The sequence below is a fragment of the Magallana gigas genome, chromosome 5, assembly GCF_963853765.1.
Source record: "Magallana gigas chromosome 5, xbMagGiga1.1, whole genome shotgun sequence".
Classification (NCBI taxonomy): Eukaryota; Metazoa; Mollusca; class Bivalvia; order Ostreida; family Ostreidae; genus Magallana; species Magallana gigas.
This window is the reverse complement of record NC_088857.1, coordinates 35,848,086-35,866,646: the sequence shown is the minus strand read 5'-3', so window position 1 is coordinate 35,866,646 and position 18,561 is coordinate 35,848,086. Positions and strand designations below refer to the sequence as shown.

Below are 18,561 nucleotides of genomic sequence, written 5' to 3'. Positions count from 1 at the left end.
TATATATATATATATATATATATATATATATATATATATATATATATATATATATATATATATATATATATATATATATATCTTGTCACATCTCCCTTCTCAAAATAATTTTCTCAAAATTAGACTTACATTGTACAAACATTTCTTGTATGTAATAAACAGATTATCTATTAAAGTCTCAGAGTATTTTCATAGTGTCCAAATTCATGAACTTTCAAGAATTTACTAGTTTACTGTCTATTATTGGGTTCACACTTGACACATATAAACACAAGAAATTTAATTCTAAAAACAAAACCATATAATCATGCAACCACAGAGAAAAAAAATAATAAACACTAAATGACTAGAGATTTCCTTTGGAAAACCTGAGGTAGACAAGGTATTATTATGACCTGATCACTATCTACCTCTATTACATATAACACTCAATATCGCACACAAAATCCTGGTATTTCTTTGGCGTCCTGATTTCACGTCCACTTCTCGACTGTCGTTTACCAGGTACATCTGATGTTTAAGTCGGTTCAATGGATACTTCTGGTGTTTTCTGTATTTTGTCAACAACAGGTGAGCTCTTTGTTTCTGGCGTATTGTTGACTGCGGTTTCCATTCTGTCAGTGTCTCTGCTGTTTGGTGTGTTTGTCTTTATACGATCCCTGTTGAAATCTGGGGAAAAAATGGAACTTCTGGGTCGATCTTCCGCTAAAAATGGTTCTCTGCTACGTCTAAGATGTCTGCGGTTCCTCCTGTAGACACGTCCGTCCTCTGTTCGAACTTCATAAGAGCGACTATCGACTTGATCTTCAACCTGTGCTTTTGTCCATGTCTTTTCTCTTCCAAATGGTCTGATTCTCACTGTGTCTCCTTCATGTAGCTTCGACTTTTCTCTGGCTCCTCGATTGTTATAACTGCTTTCCTTGATCTTCCTGTCAACAAGCTTTCTGGTCACTTTTCCTGAATCTTGGTTTTGCAGGTGTTTTGCTGTTAAATTAAGTCTTGTCCTGGTTTTTCTTCCAAACAATCGTTCTACAGCCGAAAGTCCAATGGTCTCACTTGGGGTATTTCTCCAGTCTAAAAGTGCTAAGAAAGGATCATTCTGATCAAGGACACATTTGCGCATTAGATTCTTTACAATTTTGACAGCATTCTCAACCTTGCCATTTGACTGGGGATAACGAGGAGATGGTGTCCTATGCTCGAACTCGTAATTTGCAGCAAAATCTCTGAATTCTCCACTGTTAAATGGAGGTCCATTATCTGTTACAATAACATCTGGAATACCATGGCGTGCTATCTGAGCTTTCATCTTGCCTATGACTTCTTTACCAGCTCTGCCGTGTAGTCTGTCTACCTCGAAGAAATCCGAGAAGTAGTCCGCACAAATCAGGTAGTCCTTCCCATCAAACGCAAACAGATCACAGCCAACTCTTTCCCATGGTCTAATTAGGTATTTCATGTGAAATCATTGGTTCTTTTGGCTGGTCTGGTCGATATGCACTACAGATCTCACAACGCCTTATGAAGTTCTCTTTGTCCGCATTCATATTGGGCCAATACACAAACTTTAAATATAAGGCCATTTTGGACAACAAGTTCATCTCAAAAAGGAAAATAACACTGAACTCCACGAGGAAGGTCATCTCTGCACTCAAGCCATCCTGACTGTATAACACTTTTCAACAACTTCATACTTTCATCTGCCTCGGCTGCTTTTTTGATTTTCCTGATCTTTCCCTCTGATATTGATATGTAGCTGACCTGGTCAATGTCAAAAACACTTGCTTTTTCTTCATCTTTATCTGAAACTGGCAAGTGTGCTCTGCTCAAAGTATCCGCTACATACATTTCTGCACCTTTCTTGTACACTATATTATACTCAAACTTCTGGAGTCTCAAAAGCATTCGCTGAATTGTCCTTGGTGCAACAACAAGGCTCTTTCGTTGGATTATCTCCAAAGGCTTGTGGTCTGATTCTACTTTGATATGACGTCCATAGGTGTAGTTCTCAAAACGCTCCATTCCAAAAACTACGGCCGGCAACTCTTTCTCTATTCGCGCATAATTACATTCTGTATGGGTAAACGCTCTTGAGGCATAGACCACAGGGTGTCCGTCCTGCATCAGACATGCTCCTAAACCATTCTGTGGGCATCACATTGTAAAATTGTTTCCTTTGCTGGATCAAAGTAACTCAGAACTGGTGACTCTGACAAAATCTTCTTAATTGCAATGAAGGCTTTTCCATGGACTTGTTCATCCCAGTGGAAGAAAGTGTCATTCTTCAACAAGTTGCGTAGTGTTGATGTAACTTCTGAGAGGTTCGGCACCAAACGTTGCACTGCCTGTCTGTTCGTCGATGTAGGTATCTCTCTAATCGCTTGTACTTTACTTGGATCTACACTTAATCCTTGCTTTGAGATAACGTGTCGCAAGTATGTCACAGATTCTAGACCTAGCTTCAGCTTGTTAAGGTTTAACTTGATGTTTCTTTCTTTGCACCTGTCCATCAATACAATCAACTTACTGTTGTGGTCTCTTACTGCTTCGTCATCTGTATTTCCACAACCATACACTAGAATATCATCATGAATGGCTCTGGTTCCGTCCAAACCTTTGAGAGTTCCATCCATTATTTTTTGAAATTCTTCTGGAGCTGGCGATATACTAATAGGCATACGTAACCATCGATAACGTACCCAGGGGGTTCCAAATGTGGTCGGGAAACTACTGGCTTGGTCAAGTTGAATATGCCAGAACCCATCCTTTGAAAATTTTTGCGTTTGACAAATCTGGCAAAATATCTTCAATTGTTGGAGTAGGGTACTGATTGCTCTTGAGTGCTGGCTTGGTCGAGTTGAATATGCCAGAACCCATCCTTTGAAAATTCTTGCGTTTGACAAATCTGGCAAAATATCTTTTAATTGTTGGAGTAGGGTACTGATTTCTCTTGAGTGCTACATTCAATGGCTTTGGATCAATGCACAATCGAATTGCCCCACTCGACTTCTTCGCCACGACTATGGATGATATCCAGTCAGTTGGAGTTGATACTGGCGTGATGACTCCAAGTTTCTGAAGGCGATCAAGTTCATTCTTTCGATCTGTCTTAAGTGATATCGGCACTTTCCTGGTTGGAATCTTTGTTGGCTGCAAAGTATTATCAATCCTAAGGTGTAGTTCTCCTTCTAGTTTTCCAAGGCCCTTAAACAATGCTGGGTACTGTCGTTGTAGAAAATCCTTGGTTATAGGCTCTGTGATGTCACACTGTCCTGCAATCTGTGCAACAAAATTCTCTTCATTTATGGTGATGAGCTTCATCGCTTGGATAGCTGAAACGCCTAGAATCGGGTTGAGCTCTGTTCCCCCAACAATCACAAATTCAATGGTGTACTTTTTCTTGTTCCGGGGATTACGGAGAGTCAACCTTCTCTTTCCCAAAGGCTTTGTCTCACTCTTGTTGTACATTACTAAAGTCATATTCGTTTCCATCAAGTCCTCATGGTCTTTACATAACTGCATATACAATTTTCGGGAAGAATGTTGACACTGGACCCACAATCCAACTGAAATTGTACGGTCTGGCCATTGACTATCATCTGAGCTGTCATTTTCTTCTTCTTCTTTACACTGTGAACTTCTTTGACTGTGAGAACATATTCACAATCACTTTCACAGGTGTAGTCACTAATATCATGCACTGACTTCTTCTTATACGGCTTCCTGTTTGGATAGGATTTCTTCTGCTGCTTCGAGAATCCTTGTTTACATACCTGTGCAAAGTGATTCTTTTGTCTGCATTTCACACACTTCTTGCCATAAGCCGGACAATCTTCCCTTTCTTTTCGGTGCTTCAGCCCACAATGCTCACAGTTCACTTCTTCACTGTCTCTGGGATTTTTCTGTTTTTCAAACACTGGTTTGGGTTTGTTCGCCTTTCTTACAAACTGAACTTCCTCTATCGCTCATAGTTGAGAACTAGATTTCTCATTAGCCCTACAAATGTCAACACATCTGTGTAGGTCCAAACCTTTCTCTTGCAGTAACTTCTTCCGTGTGTGGTTGTCCCTGATCCCAAGCACAATTCTGTCCAGGATCATTTCTTCTTTTAAATCTTCGAATTTACACGTCTTTACTAGCGTGCGTAATACTGCAACATAGCTATCAATCGTCTCATTTACCTCTTGTTGTCGTTTGTTGAAAGTATAACGTTCGTAGAACACATTTGTTTGACCAAAACAAAAATCTCCGAGTACTTGCAGTACTTTGATTATGTCTTTTCGATCCTCTTCACTTTCAAATTTTAACCCATCATACACTGATGGCGCCTCTGCGCCCAAGCATGTCAACAATGTTGCCACTCTCAATTCCCCATTTCTCTCCTTCAATCCACTCGCGATTTCATAGTTCTCCCAGACACGTTTGAAATGGCGCCAATTCGTGGCGATGTTGCTGCGGAGATCTAATTTCGGCGGGAAAGGAATGTTAGTGGGTACTTACACTTTCTGGGGGGCCGCTGCAACTCCCGCATCCTGCTGTTCTTCATTCATACCGAACAAGAGGGATAGCATTCACTCAAAACGTGGTCCACATGGGTATACTCCACTTCTTACACCATGTAACGTTTATTGAACAACATATATTGAACATCAAACCCGACTATAATACAGTGTAGTAAATTATATATACATATATATTGTCACAAGAATTTTTATGAATTTGTAGATAAAAGTCTAAAGAGGACCCTCCATGTTTCAAAATATTAAAAATGCTCAACGTCTTGAAGCCCGCCCGAATTCGACTTTTTGGCAATGTTTTGACACTTTTTGTACTGTATCTTTGAACGTGCAAATATTTTGTTAAGACATTTAATGCAAAATATGCTAATATTAATGAGACCTTTCCTTTGCGATCAAGAACAAGGTTCTGGCTCCTAAACCTAGGGGCCAAAAGGGATCTTAAGTCTTTTTGTAATAACTCTTTACTGAACAATATTTTTTTAATAGAAGCAAAAATGTTCATTGTTCAGCTCTTTATCAATACAGTACCATACTTAAATCATATGTTACGTAATTAGGGGTTTCTAGGGACCAGAGGTCCAACCTTTGATAAGTAATATCTGGAAAAGGAGAAATATTTTGAAAAGCATTATAGAACAAAAGTTGCTTAGAATAATGTTCTTAACAATATGCTACCTAAACAAATTGTTGTTGCTGGTCCCGATAAGAAGTTTAGGGGTTGGCCTCTAAAACACAGTTGCTCAAACATCTCTAGAAATGTCAACAATTCTTGAAAACTTGTTGGTAAAATACGTTTATATTTACGAGACCTTTTATTTGATATCAAGAAAATGAGGCTGGTGCATCAAATTAGGGGCCGAGACGGCTCTAAAGTCCTTATACAATAACTATTTACTGAACAATGACTTGTAATCAATTATTGAAACAAAAATCTTTACAGTACAGCTGTTTATCTTTAGAGTACCATACTTAATTCATATCTTATATAGTCCAAAACTTTGATCATTATTATCTAGAAAACATTAAAAATCTTTTTTATAAAAATTTATAAAACATCATTTTTTTACATGCAAAGAAGTTTTTAAACATCTAGTTACATTTCATTTTTTTTCCTTACAATTTTTATGCAACAATTTAACAATGTTTAGAGAGTCGGCTTGTCCATGGGTAAATTCCTAAACGATTTAAGACATTGAGTTCAACATTCAGGTAAGTAGACAAAAGATTGAAGAGCTGACCTGTGACATTTATGACTATGACTAAAAGCATCGAAGCTCACTCGAGCTCGAAAATTATGTTTAAAAAAATCGTCGTATTTTTTCGTGGTGTTCTTTGAATATCTCTTTTCTCTAAAATATTTAGTTAAAATATTCAGAACAAAAAAAACACCTTGTCAAATCAAGAGGTTTTATTTGACATCAACAAAAGGGGACTTACCTTTCAAATTAGGGGCTGAGGGGGCTCTGAAGACATAAAATATAACTTTTAGCTGTAAAATTTTTTGTTTTACATTATTGAAGCAATACTTAGAATCATAATTTTCTTTATTTGATATGAAGAAAATTGGGATGGTCCCTCAAATTATGAAGAGGGATCTAAATGTTTTCAACCAGAGCTCTTATAACGGAAATAAAATAGTCTCTTAGAATGAAGACCATTTCTTTTATTTTCATACCATATGTAGCTGTTAAAAAGCAAAGTCAAGGTCATACATGTGTCTCAAGTTCTTAAATCGGACGGAAGACCTCCTCGTTGCTCACAACAAGATCGTGTTTTGTTATTTTTTTTTCTTACAAATTTTTGTGCACGCGAGTTCTCGAAAACGGCTCGGTGAATGATTTTTAGAGGGTCTGCTTGTCCATGAGTCTAAAATTTTGATTAATATTTAAATTCACCTATTAATTATTCCTAAAAAGATGCCATCAGACGCGGAATTACAAGCGCAACTTAGATATCATGTTTTAAACAAAATATGAACATTTATTGAAAGCTAAGGAACTGGACTATCTTACATGTACAAATTTAGAAATGAAAACTAGTAATTTTCATGGACTTCCTAAAATATATAAAAGTATTCATATTAAAACCGCTACTAAAGATCAGAATCAAGCATACATTACTACCACTGAACCCTTGGATCTGAAACTTTGACCAATTGTTGCAGGCCCACCATGCCCAACATATAGACTGAGCAACTTTGTGGACATTATACTTAAGAATATATGTGAAAAAGTCCCGAGTTACAGTCGGGATAGCATGGATTTCCTCAACAAAATTCCTGAAACAACAGACCCAAATTCTCTTCTAGTAACATTTGATGTTCCTAGTATATATGCAAATATTCCACATTATTTTGGATTACAAGCTATAAAATTTTGGATATATATATATATATATATATATATATATATATAAATATATATATATATATATATATATATATATATATATGGAATTCTGCGTTCCGGATCCGGATGGTCTGATTTTACCACAAAACACTGTTTTCTATCAATCTTGCTTCATTCGGACGGTAAAATTTGATTATACCCCGTTCAATACAATAAAAATAATACGCCTGTCAATTGAGTTTTACACCTGTTTTAAGACCCTCATGAGTAGCTTGTATAAACACAACCTTCCCAAATTACGTTCAAAATAACCAACAGTGCTGGCCAGACAGGATTAGTCACGCTTTACAGCACGTGCCTTGGATATCTTAACCTGTGCACCTGTCAAATGTCAACGCTTTTTTAAACATAACTGTATTTTGAATGAGAAAATGTGGTTAATAAATCAACTGGAAAGTTTTACATAGCGTAGCCTTTATGTTTTATCTACCTATTCAAAGGTTATCTTAAAACGAATTGTCTAATGAATGTCTTATTAAATTAAGACAAAACTAGAAGTACAGAAAGAAAGCAAATTGAAAGCATGTCAACTCATCGGAAGTGCATTGATAGATCTTGCAATTTTCCAACTAGTAACCATAAATTGTATCAATAAAATTGACTTTCTTTTACGAATAGAATATAGTTTTAAAAAATAAATCAATTATTGTGGAAAGTGGCATATACAGAAATAGATACATGCACATGTAAGGTGCACATACAAGTATCACCCTTTGACACAAAGAATTCAGCTAGATTCGGTCATAATCATAGTTCGGTTAATATTTCCTGACAAAATATTAATATAAAGCGGGGCTTTTATTAGTAAGAAAAGCAAAAGACATTCACAACAACAATTGACACATTTCGGATATCCGGACGCTTCACCTTTCCGGACGATTGGAATGGGGAACGAAAGCGTTGGGATAACTGAGGCTCCACTGTAAATAAATAATCCCATTTTAAATGACAAAAAATGCGATTGCCCACTAACTTTTTGGACAACCCAGTTAAATGATACTGTTTCAAAATATGATTTATAATATATTAGATGTAATTATAATCGGGGCGATTATAAAGTCTCCCAAACGAACGGGGTCATTATTTAGGGTAGAGATGACCCACGTGGGTCAAACTTTACAGACAAGGAGATTTAATGCTTGATTATTTCTATTTCTAAAATTTTATGATTTCATGGTGTCGTTTACTGTATATCTGGTGAAAGTTCCACATGTTCTATATATTCTGACAAAGTATTTATGACTACTTGTTATGCAACTAAGATACTATGTTTTTAATTCGGTCTCATTTCATTTACGATTTAAATGAGTTCGTGAGTATGTTAAGGCTTCCCACAGCTATCTGTAGAAAGTCATTTATCTGTAATTCATATAATATGACGCAAACAACAACATTGACGTTACGAAATGCATTACTTTCGATAAGTCTCAGGGAATGTTTCGTAACGTGAAAAGTGAATTATATTTAAACTGTAATAAAACCGCTTGTTTCCTTTACATTGGCGCTGCCGTTTATGCTAGATGTACATAGTTCATTCATATCAATAATCAATTGACAGATTTGTTGATTCAAAGCTTCATTTAGAGTGAAAGACTATTCTATAAATTAGTGGTTTACAGAATCTCTCTGCTGCGGGTAAACAACTGAATAAAGGAATATGTAAAAACAGCTTGGCGCAGGTAAAGGATCATTACACTTTTCGTATATTTTATGTAAAATTGGTAGAAAATACGGGTACCAAAGTGAATCATGCTTGGGAAACATACGGATTCATTTCAATTTTATGTAAATCGCTTTTAATTGATAAAAATGTGCATTATTTTGATGATTTGGCAAAATGTTTTAACAATATCTTGCATAAACGAATAATTCATTTAAGCCCACGCGAGAATTTAAAAGTGTATGACATAACAAAGGATTCTTCATAAAAATGTTTTTTATTTAATGTTATTAATTATCTGCACCGATGCGATTTAATGAGATAATATGCAATGTTAGGAAACGCATGTCACGTGACAACGAAGTTCATATGACGTCACAAAAATGCATCAAGTATTATGTTAGACATAGTTGTCAATATCTGATATAAAAATTAAAAAGAAATACTTCCGGTCAAACTATTTCTTCGTTGGTTTAAAGAATATACTTTTTCGGCCGTATTTTTGCTCCGGAACACCTTAACATTGTTTCATTTAATTTTTTTTAATTTAAATTTTATCTTATCAATTAAAAAAAGATAACATCAGACGCATAATTACAAACACAACTTAGATATCATGTTTTGAAATTGGACTGAAGCCATTTTAATATGATTTCAATGAGTTTAAAAAATTAGCTTCCGTACTCGGAATTTCCGGACAATGATTTTCCTCGTAAGGCTAGACTAGCATGTCCACTACCATTTCTAAAGATTTCAGCTTTCTATCTTTCCTTGTTTTTGAAGAGAGGCGTGGACAGGAAGTCAAGAATAAATGACAAAATGGCGGATAAGTCCTTATCGGAAGTTATTTTTACAAAATCAAAAAATGTGTATAAACTTCAGATGATAATAGATCGAACTTAAAATTTGACGAGATTCAGCTGAATATAGTTTCATTATTATCCGCCATTTTTTCATTTTTTCTTGACTTCTTATCCACGCCTCCTGAAAATATCAGCTTTCTGTCTCTACTCGTTTTAAGGAGATGCGAGGACAAAAGGAAATTCATCGATAATGACCTATATTTTGACCCCAGCTAGCTTCCGTACTCGGAATTTCCGGACAATGATTTTCCTCCGGAGGCTAGACTAGCGTGTACACTACCATTTCTAAAGATTTCAGCTTTTTTATCTTTCCTTGTTTTTGAAGAGAGGTGTGGACAGGAAGTCAAGAATAAATGACAAAATGGCGGATAAGTCCTTACCGGAAGTTATTTTTACAAAATCAAAAAAGGTGTATAAACTTCAGATGATTATATATCGAAGTTAAAATTTGACGAAATTCAGTTGACCCATCTTTGATAAATCTTCTGCACAAAAGTTGTAAATAAGAAAAAAGAAAAATAGTGAAAAGAAACAATAGAATAATCAAAGGGTCTTTCGTTGAAAACGGAAGACCTTTACTAGACACCGTTCTTTAGTTTGTATTAAAATATAGTAAAACGATCTAGATTCAAAGCTTAAATATTATATTTTTTAATTACAGTTAAAAACATAAAAAAAATCCTATCTAAAATATCAAGTAGAACTTGTGGGTAACTAGAAAACTGACCAGTCAGGAAGGGCCCCGCTATGACAATTAATATAGAGAAGTGAAAAAACCTTTGAATTCCATCCTCTTTATATTAACAATGATGAAAAATAAATGCCCGGCAGAAGATGTAAAGAACTGGAATATATATGATCTCGTGATTTGTAGTTGGATATGATTTTCATCCAACAATTAAAGTGTTTTTCTCTTGAGCCTTAGTGAGGGGATAAAACACACAAGTTGGATAAAAATCATATTATACTACAAATCATATGAGATTCTATTTATCTCATGTTTTATACACCACAATCAATGTTTACACTGTTTATAAAACTCCACATTATTTTACTTTATTATGCCTACGCAAATCCCATTGTAAAGTCACAACTGTGGGATATCAAAAAAATATCCAATAAGTCATATCCATGGGATAAAGTGGGTTAACATGGGATGAAATTGAATTTGTAAAAAAAAACAACAACGAATTGATACCAATGCAATGATACCTAGGCTTTGCCTCAACTTCAAACAAACATCACTTGCAGACACATGTGTACGGTAATACATATAACAGATAAAGACAGACCTTAGATTTTCTAAAACAGGCAATATAATTAATCTCAGGGGATTAATTATCCTGCTCTCATCCATTTATTGAATTTAATCAGGGCTTACAGAAGGAACATTTTCAGGTACTATTCTTAAGTTTCCTTTAAATATAAACATAGCAACCAAAAACAACAACAACAACACCAAAACATCCATTTAAAAAGAAAAGAAAAGAATCAAAAAACTGATATCTAATATTTTTTTTTTATTTATTGTAATTCATATATTTTTTTTTTATTTTACAGAATATAAGTATTTGGACTAGAATGAATTATATTATTTATTAAATACCATCCTTTGAACTGAGGGGTAAAAATATTAGGGTGCAGCTCATGGAATGAGAGTTAAATTTGCTTCAAAACAAACATCAGTGCAGACAAAGGTGTTCATAATATAAATAATCTCAGGGGATTAATTGTTCTGCTCTCTCATCCTTTTCTTCTAAATTTACAATAAGATTTTTTTTTTAGAAATGACAGAATGGGGTTATTATCTGATTACCTGTTAAAATTACCACCATTAAGGCAGAAAAAAATAAAATAAATAATTAAAAAATAAAATTGTGAAAAAGGATATCTTAATATATATCTTGATTTTAGTATTCAATAAAATGATTATAAATCATTGTGTACGGAATTTTAACCAAAATAAAATATGAATATTATATTTTAAATCCATATTTCAAAGAATGTACACAATACTACACACCATTCAAAATTGACCTTAACTTCAAAACAAAGTTCATTTGCAAACACAGGCAGTGCAGTAATTAATCTCAATGTGACAGATAAAGATAAAGCTTAGGATTTTCTTCCTGTGGAAGGTTAATTAATCCCAAAGGACAAATATTGCACAGCCTTCCATGTATACAATGGTAACATTCTCAGCAGTTATCTCTCTTTGCCCATTCATTCTCAGCAGTTATCTCTCTTTGCCCATTCATTCTTATGCATAGTTAGGAATCTACCCCATCACCCCAGCTCCAAACCAGAAGACATAGAGAACCAAACTTAGCATCAAAATATGAATTTCTGCTTACTGAACTACCATACCAAATTTGAACTTGATTGGGCAACCATAAAAAAAAGTTATTAGAAATCAAAGGCCTGAAGGGCCTGAAAGTAGACTCGCATTTGATTGTCATCAATGGAATGGGCGAAGTACAAATATAAAGAATATTGCCTTCTTTAGATTAAGGGCATTGCAGATATGATGCATGAACGTTTGAATATGCAAAAAAAGAAAAAAAATATTTTTAGTACCAAAAACTCGACACTGCACGTAAATGGACACTATCACACATGTATATAAAGCCTTCAATTTTGTATCACCCAATTGCACCTAAAAGTTGTGCCCAAAGTGTTGTATTCCTTTCTTGGTAATAGGTTTTGCGCAATTATTTGTTGTTTTATGTGTATATTATGTTTGTAAATAATGCATTCACCTGGTCATTTGAGGTAAGCATTCTTCTAGCTTTGAAAAATATGTAAAATTTGATACTAACATAGCGATGCAGCAGGATGTACACGTCCACACGGGTGAAACATCTACATCGAAATATTTTGGGACAATCCCCATTACGAGTCATGTTCATCTTTAATATCATTTCATCCTATAAAATGATATTACATATAGGATATTCAATTTGGCATTAATTTCAATACACTGGACGCGTTTTCGAAAATACCTGTCACTGACCTTTTCTTAAAAAAAATTAATATTGTTTGACTATTGTTATTTCAACTATCAATATTCAATACTAATCAATCTTTTTCCATTTCATTCACAGTTGGAAAAAAAATTGCCACTTTATCAACCATATTCAGTTAAATGAGTGGAAATCAAGAAGAGATATGAAAATTGTTTTATTCATTAAATGCAAGAAATACAGTATCAACTGTCAGTTATGAAAAATTTTATCATTTTCATATAAGCCATTAATAATAATTGACTTATAAACAGCATGCATATTGTGTAATAATCTAATCAGTGGCGAATGGACAAAGTAGGAAGTTATGCATGCTAAGTCAATAATCAATGGTGCTATAAGAGACAGTCCATTTATACTATATTCCCTATCTCAATCAGAACAATGGAATAATAAAATCTGCTACAATACTCAAAACAACAACTTAATGTAAAAAAAAAAAAATACATGGTTATGACTACATTTCATGAGAAATTCTTTCTTGACTAGCTTACGTTGCAGGGGTATTCATTGTTTATAAAAAAAAAAAAAACCTTGGTTTCTTATCAAAGTCTTAAAATCAAATAAAGATTTTTTCACTTAATCTAAAAAGAAACAGCATATGCATGCATCAACTTGCTTAAAAAGAATAAACATACATGTAGCATCTGCTACAAATAATTAGTTCTACAATTACTCAATGTTAAAAACTTATATTACATCTAAGAGTTAACAAATGGAAATGAGCTTTACATAAAGAAATCGTTTATTACCGGTATTAGCTTTTCAGTCATTTTGATAGTGTATATAAAATATCACTTGATTTCTCACAAGTTTTCAAAAGTAGAAAAGACATGACAAAACTCTATTCAGTACAATCAAAAAAAAAATTCCAAATTAACAAATCCGTGCAAAAGCTGGAAGTGAAAATTTTACATACAGCACTATATGGTAAGAGAGATTATTGGGCATGAAAGCATATTGCTCAAATTACAAGTTAATAATGTAACTTGACAGGAAAACTACCACTAAAATCTTCCAGCTACAGTTTTCTTCACAATTAAGGAATGCTGTGATCTTGTTTAAGGAAATTCTGTAAGCTGGATATGCTTCCCCGTCGTCAATGATAAGACTGAGGCCATTTTCCTCCATGTTATCAGCCATGATGTTTTCTGTGAGCTTTAGTTGACTTGGAGCTTCCACGGTCTGACAAATAAGAAAATATCAGAACAAGTTCTTCCCAAACATATGCATGATTTTTTAAATACATATGAAAACATTTTTTAAAGAAAATATTAAAAAGTGATGTAATTATACCTCAACTTCCGTCCTTCCAGTTGTTGAGACAAACTTCTCGTTGTTGTACGTTTGTACAACAACATCAGTGATTTTCAAGTGTTGGCCTTTACCCACTTTTTCTCGGCAAACTCTCTCCAAAGTGACATTTTGCACTTGCCCGTCCCATCCTTCAAGGTTATAGATTTGACTTTAACATCTCTTCCTCCAACTGATACAGTTCTTGCGATTTCTTTCTACAAAACATATACAGCTACTAAGGCAGTGTTTAAAAGAGAGGTTTAAAAAATGCTAATTGCTATTGTTAAACGCAATCATTTACATTAAGCATGGATGTTCAATTAACTTACACAGCGGTCGATTCGTTTTTTCTGCCTTGCACTTCTGGCAGCTCATAGAATATAGAATATTTATTTTTGTTTAATAAATATTTAGCTAGGATTTTTTGAAACCTTAACTTCGTCTTTCACCAAAGAATTATTTGATACTGGCAAATACTCGTTACCGGTAAAACGACTGTACATTGAATTAAAACACCGGGTAAACGATTATATAGCTTTGCAGTCTAGCAAATTCTTAAAATAAATATCAAAGAATACAAACCGTTATAAAACTGTCCAAAGTAAAATAAGGTGCAAAACAGATTATTATTAGATGCAATGACTTACTGTAGCACAGTTCTGACGATCTCCACTGCACTGCTCAGCTTGAAAACTTCTCCTCGTGATTCTGTTTACTCAACAGCTGCAGCTTCCCGCGAAAAGGGTCAGGTGAAAAATATGAAAGTTAACTTGTTCGTGATATTATTCTGCGGGTGTTAAAAAAACCTGACTCAATTTCTTTTTGTTTACGAGAAAAAAAATATAATATACACCTTTTAATAATCCAAAGCAGCGCATGTCTTTTATACGGGAGTTTTAAATTTGATACAATTTCGTATTTTGAGATAACCCCCTTCATGTGCCCCTTCGCAAATATTCATCCGCATGTAATATTTACAATATTCTATTCACACTTTTAGGTGAACTTCAAGGTTATTGTGTAATAGATATGCAGGATAAAAGCAGGATAAAAGTTTCCAACACAATATTGTCATCAACTTATTCAAATTATGAAAATAAGCTATTGCGAGTGCCTTATTTATCAAGATTTATTTGCAGCCAGTGAAGGAACACACATACGAGTTTGTGCTTCGATGAATCCGCGTTGACAACAAGGATCAGCTCGCTTCGCGAGTCGACTAAAAAAAACAGGAAATTTGTGGACGGAAGAGTAACAGACGGACGGACAGAAGGACGGACGGACAGAGTGATTACTATAGGGCACCCGCAAATCCTTGCGGGGCCCTAATTAGGTGACCCCACAACCTTTTTAACTACGCATAGTGTACTTGCGGTCGACAAGGCCTGAGACCATTACGCTTTGAAGAGCTCACTTTTGATCTCAGTCTCTCTTTTACACAAGGAATATATAGTGTAAAAGTGAGACTAAGATCAAAAGTGAACTAGTCTAATTTTTGTGACCCCAGGTTGACTGATTATGTGGTTGTTCTTTTCTTACCTCTGTGTTCACTTTGTAACCCATTGCTCACATTTTTTATAGTTTTATGCATCATGATTAAACATAGATTTTCATTTATTTTAGCCAAACATTTCTCTCGTTCATTGACGGTACAGTTGTAAAGACCGTTTACAGTTTTTCTAAAAAGGTGCCAAAGAGAGGGATAACTGCTGATATAATAAGACATATCATTCAGTTTAATTAATTTATTTGAAAAAGAAAATTGCATTTATGTTTTTATATTTCACAATTTTACAAACGAAACTAATTTCCACATTATCCTTTTCTTAACTTCCTTTATATCCTACAATGAACATTTATGAAATGGCGCATTCAATTTGTCTTTTAAACAAAAAATCATGTGAATGTATGTCCAACATTACGGCGACGTGAAAGGGCCAGATGAAAAAATAGACAAATCTTATTTGTTCAGAATTTTTGGTTCGGACGAACTAGGATCTGTTCGGATGAATAAGTTATTTGTTCGGACGAATTAGGATTCCTTAGGATTAGTTAACATTCGGACAAATAGGTTATTTGTTTGGACAAAATAAGTTTGGACAAATAAGTTATTCATTCGGACTAAGTTATTTGTTCGGATGAATTGAGATTTGATTGGACGAATTAGCAATTTGTTCAGACAAATGACGTATTTGTTCGGACGAATTATAATTCCTTTGGACGAATTAGGATTTGTTCGGACGAATACATTATTTATTCGGACGATTTGGCTCTATATTTGGAAGAATAAGTTAAGTTTTGAACTAAAAACAACAATGAGACACTTGAATATAATTTAAAGTAAACTCATGTTTTATGTTTAGTTATTCCTAGATTGGAGCTTCATATGAACCCGAAATACAACTTTTCAATACTTATGAGTGACGAAATAAATCTTCAATGTACAGTTAGAAATCCAGAGTCTTTGCTTGATGTCACCAATGGAAGTCTTGTATTGACAAAGGATGGGACTGTGTTACCAGGTAAAATGAAACGTATAAATATAACAAGATATCAACATCAAGGATCTCTTAAAGAAAATTATGAGTGACTCATATATTCAGTTGCTAATTCTTTTCGTTTGTTATCGTGTGTTATCGATGCGTCAATACTTTTTAATACTACTCCTTTTCTTAGTTTTAAAGAAGAAAACTTCAGCAGGTTAAGTAAGCACCTCCTGCCTAAAATATTATTGGACTACTTTTAGGTCTTAACTGGTTTTTGTAAAAGATATATCATCTACCATGTTCCCCAACTCTTTTTATTTACACTGCTTTTTTATAAATTGTCAATCTAAATAACTTAGTATAGTAAATAATAGTATATTAAAATCCCTTACATTAACCTATAATTTTTTTATTCACACAGGACGAAAAACCATCTTTAAGCAAGTCCTTAAAGGTCGCTTAAAGGTGACTTAAAGGAGCTTAAAGGCTATACAACCTTTAAGCCGCCATTAAGTCACCTTTAAGCAAGTGCTTATAGGTCCTTAATGTCCAAACTTCTTTAAGCCACCTTTAAGCCACCTTTAAGCATCTTTAAGTGGCATTTACGCTCTCTTTACACTGCCTTTACACTGTCTTTAAGTGGCCTTTAAGTCAATATTGATCAAGCTGGACAATAAAAACATATATTAAATGCAAAAGCTCTTTTATAGAGATGGGAGGGGGTCATCCGAGTGATAATATAATTTCCAAGGAAGGGGGGGGGGTGTTCCAGGCGGTTTTAATCGTCGCTCCATTAAACACAGATCGCTATCATCAGCACCGCTCCGATGGACACAGATTGCCGTTATAAAATTCTTTATAATTTTTGGGGGGTTTCAAAATTATTGTAAGGATGAGCGCAGTCTCTGTATCTTATTATGTGCATAAAACTAATTAAAGTATGTTTGTTTCCTATTATTAATTAATCGGTGAAAAAAATCTCTCTCTCTCTCTCTCTCTCCTTCTCTCTCTCTCTCTCAGTTCATCCGGTTATTAAACAAAATAAAGATAATGAACCAAAAATGCATGATTTAATTTGTTAATCGGTTTAAGGTTTGTATTTTTTTTTTTCAATTTTCATTATTTCTAACTCTAGATCTGCTAGATACATGTTAAAGATGAAAAGACTCTCAACTGCCCTTTGTTATATCGGGCAGGATATTACTGCTTTGTTTGTCTAGACATAGTTTTGTTCGTTTGTGTATATCTAATTAGAGTCTATTGTTTGTCCAACTTAAGAAATTGAACAAATACCCTAATAGTATCAATGCATTTAATAAAAGAAATGATTTCATTTTCTTTCTTACATTTTTATAGCTATAAATAAGATGAGCGTATATCTACTCGGTTTAATTTTATTAACTACATGTAAGAAAGCCTACTATAGTGAACCTAACGGTTTCCATTTAGGTATAATATATTTTGGTTCACTGAAGACCGTATTTCATTCTAAATACATGCATGCATGTAATTTATAAATTAGATATAATTGATTGTTACAAACTGAATGGTTTGTCAAAATCTTTTCAAGTAAACACATTCAATACAGTGATTCAATATCCACTGATATATAGGATATAAAAACGCTTCTATGTATGTAAGTTGCCGTGGCGCAGAGGATGTGTGGTGATGCTAGTAAACTAAGGGTCCCGGGTTCAATTCTCACCGTGGCCGGTTTTTTTTTATGTATTTTTTTTTTCATTTTTCTTTCTAGAACAAAAACCGTTTTAATACCTTTTCTTTCATAGAGTTAATACATTTTGTTGGAAATTAAGCACAATATTGAATTATTTTTTTTTTAATGGCTTAAAGGTGGCTTAAAGGTAGCTTAAAGGTGGCTTAAAGGTGGTTTAAAGAAGTTTGGACATTAAGGACCTATAAGTTGTCCTTAAAGGTGGCTTAAAGGTGGCTTAAAGATAGTCTTTAAGCTGCCTTTAAGCCATCTTTACGCTTTCTTTAAGCCACCTTTAAGCAATACATATAGCTTAAAGGTAGCTTAAAGGTGGCTTAAAGATCGTCTTTAAGCTACCTTTAAACACTTTTAAGCTATCTTTAAGGAGGACTTAAAGATGGTCATTCATCCTGTGGCATGCATTGACACCAATTTGATAATGATTTGGTAATTATATCAACAGCCCCCATAATAACAGACACCCCTAGCTATCTCTTATCATAATATCCCTACCCAACCGTACCCCTTTTTAAATTCAGCTTCACAAATTGAATAATTTTCTGAAAAATGTTTATTTAGATCTTACAAAATCAC

At 34.1% G+C, this 18,561-nt stretch overlaps 1 protein-coding gene and 1 long non-coding RNA gene across 2 annotated transcripts in view; one reads left to right on the top strand and one right to left on the bottom strand.

Annotated features, from left to right (window-relative positions):
- Positions 1-13,385: 13,385 nt before the first annotated feature.
- Positions 13,386-14,562, bottom strand: LOC117684823 (uncharacterized). Its single transcript, XR_004598550.2, has 3 exons — positions 14,418-14,562; positions 13,771-13,985; positions 13,386-13,659 (listed from the first exon to the last, which is right to left on the bottom strand). It is a non-coding gene; the product is annotated as an uncharacterized lncRNA (long non-coding RNA).
- Positions 14,563-16,139: 1,577 nt separating this feature from the next.
- LOC117693069 (adhesion G protein-coupled receptor B1-like) overlaps positions 16,140-18,561 on the top strand; it is a 39,670-nt gene continuing 37,248 nt past the window's right edge. Inside the window, exon 1 of the mRNA XM_066084854.1 lies at positions 16,140-16,292. Coding sequence (XP_065940926.1) covers positions 16,157-16,292 — 136 coding nt within the window. The 5' untranslated portion in view covers positions 16,140-16,156. The remainder of the gene's footprint in view (positions 16,293-18,561) is intronic.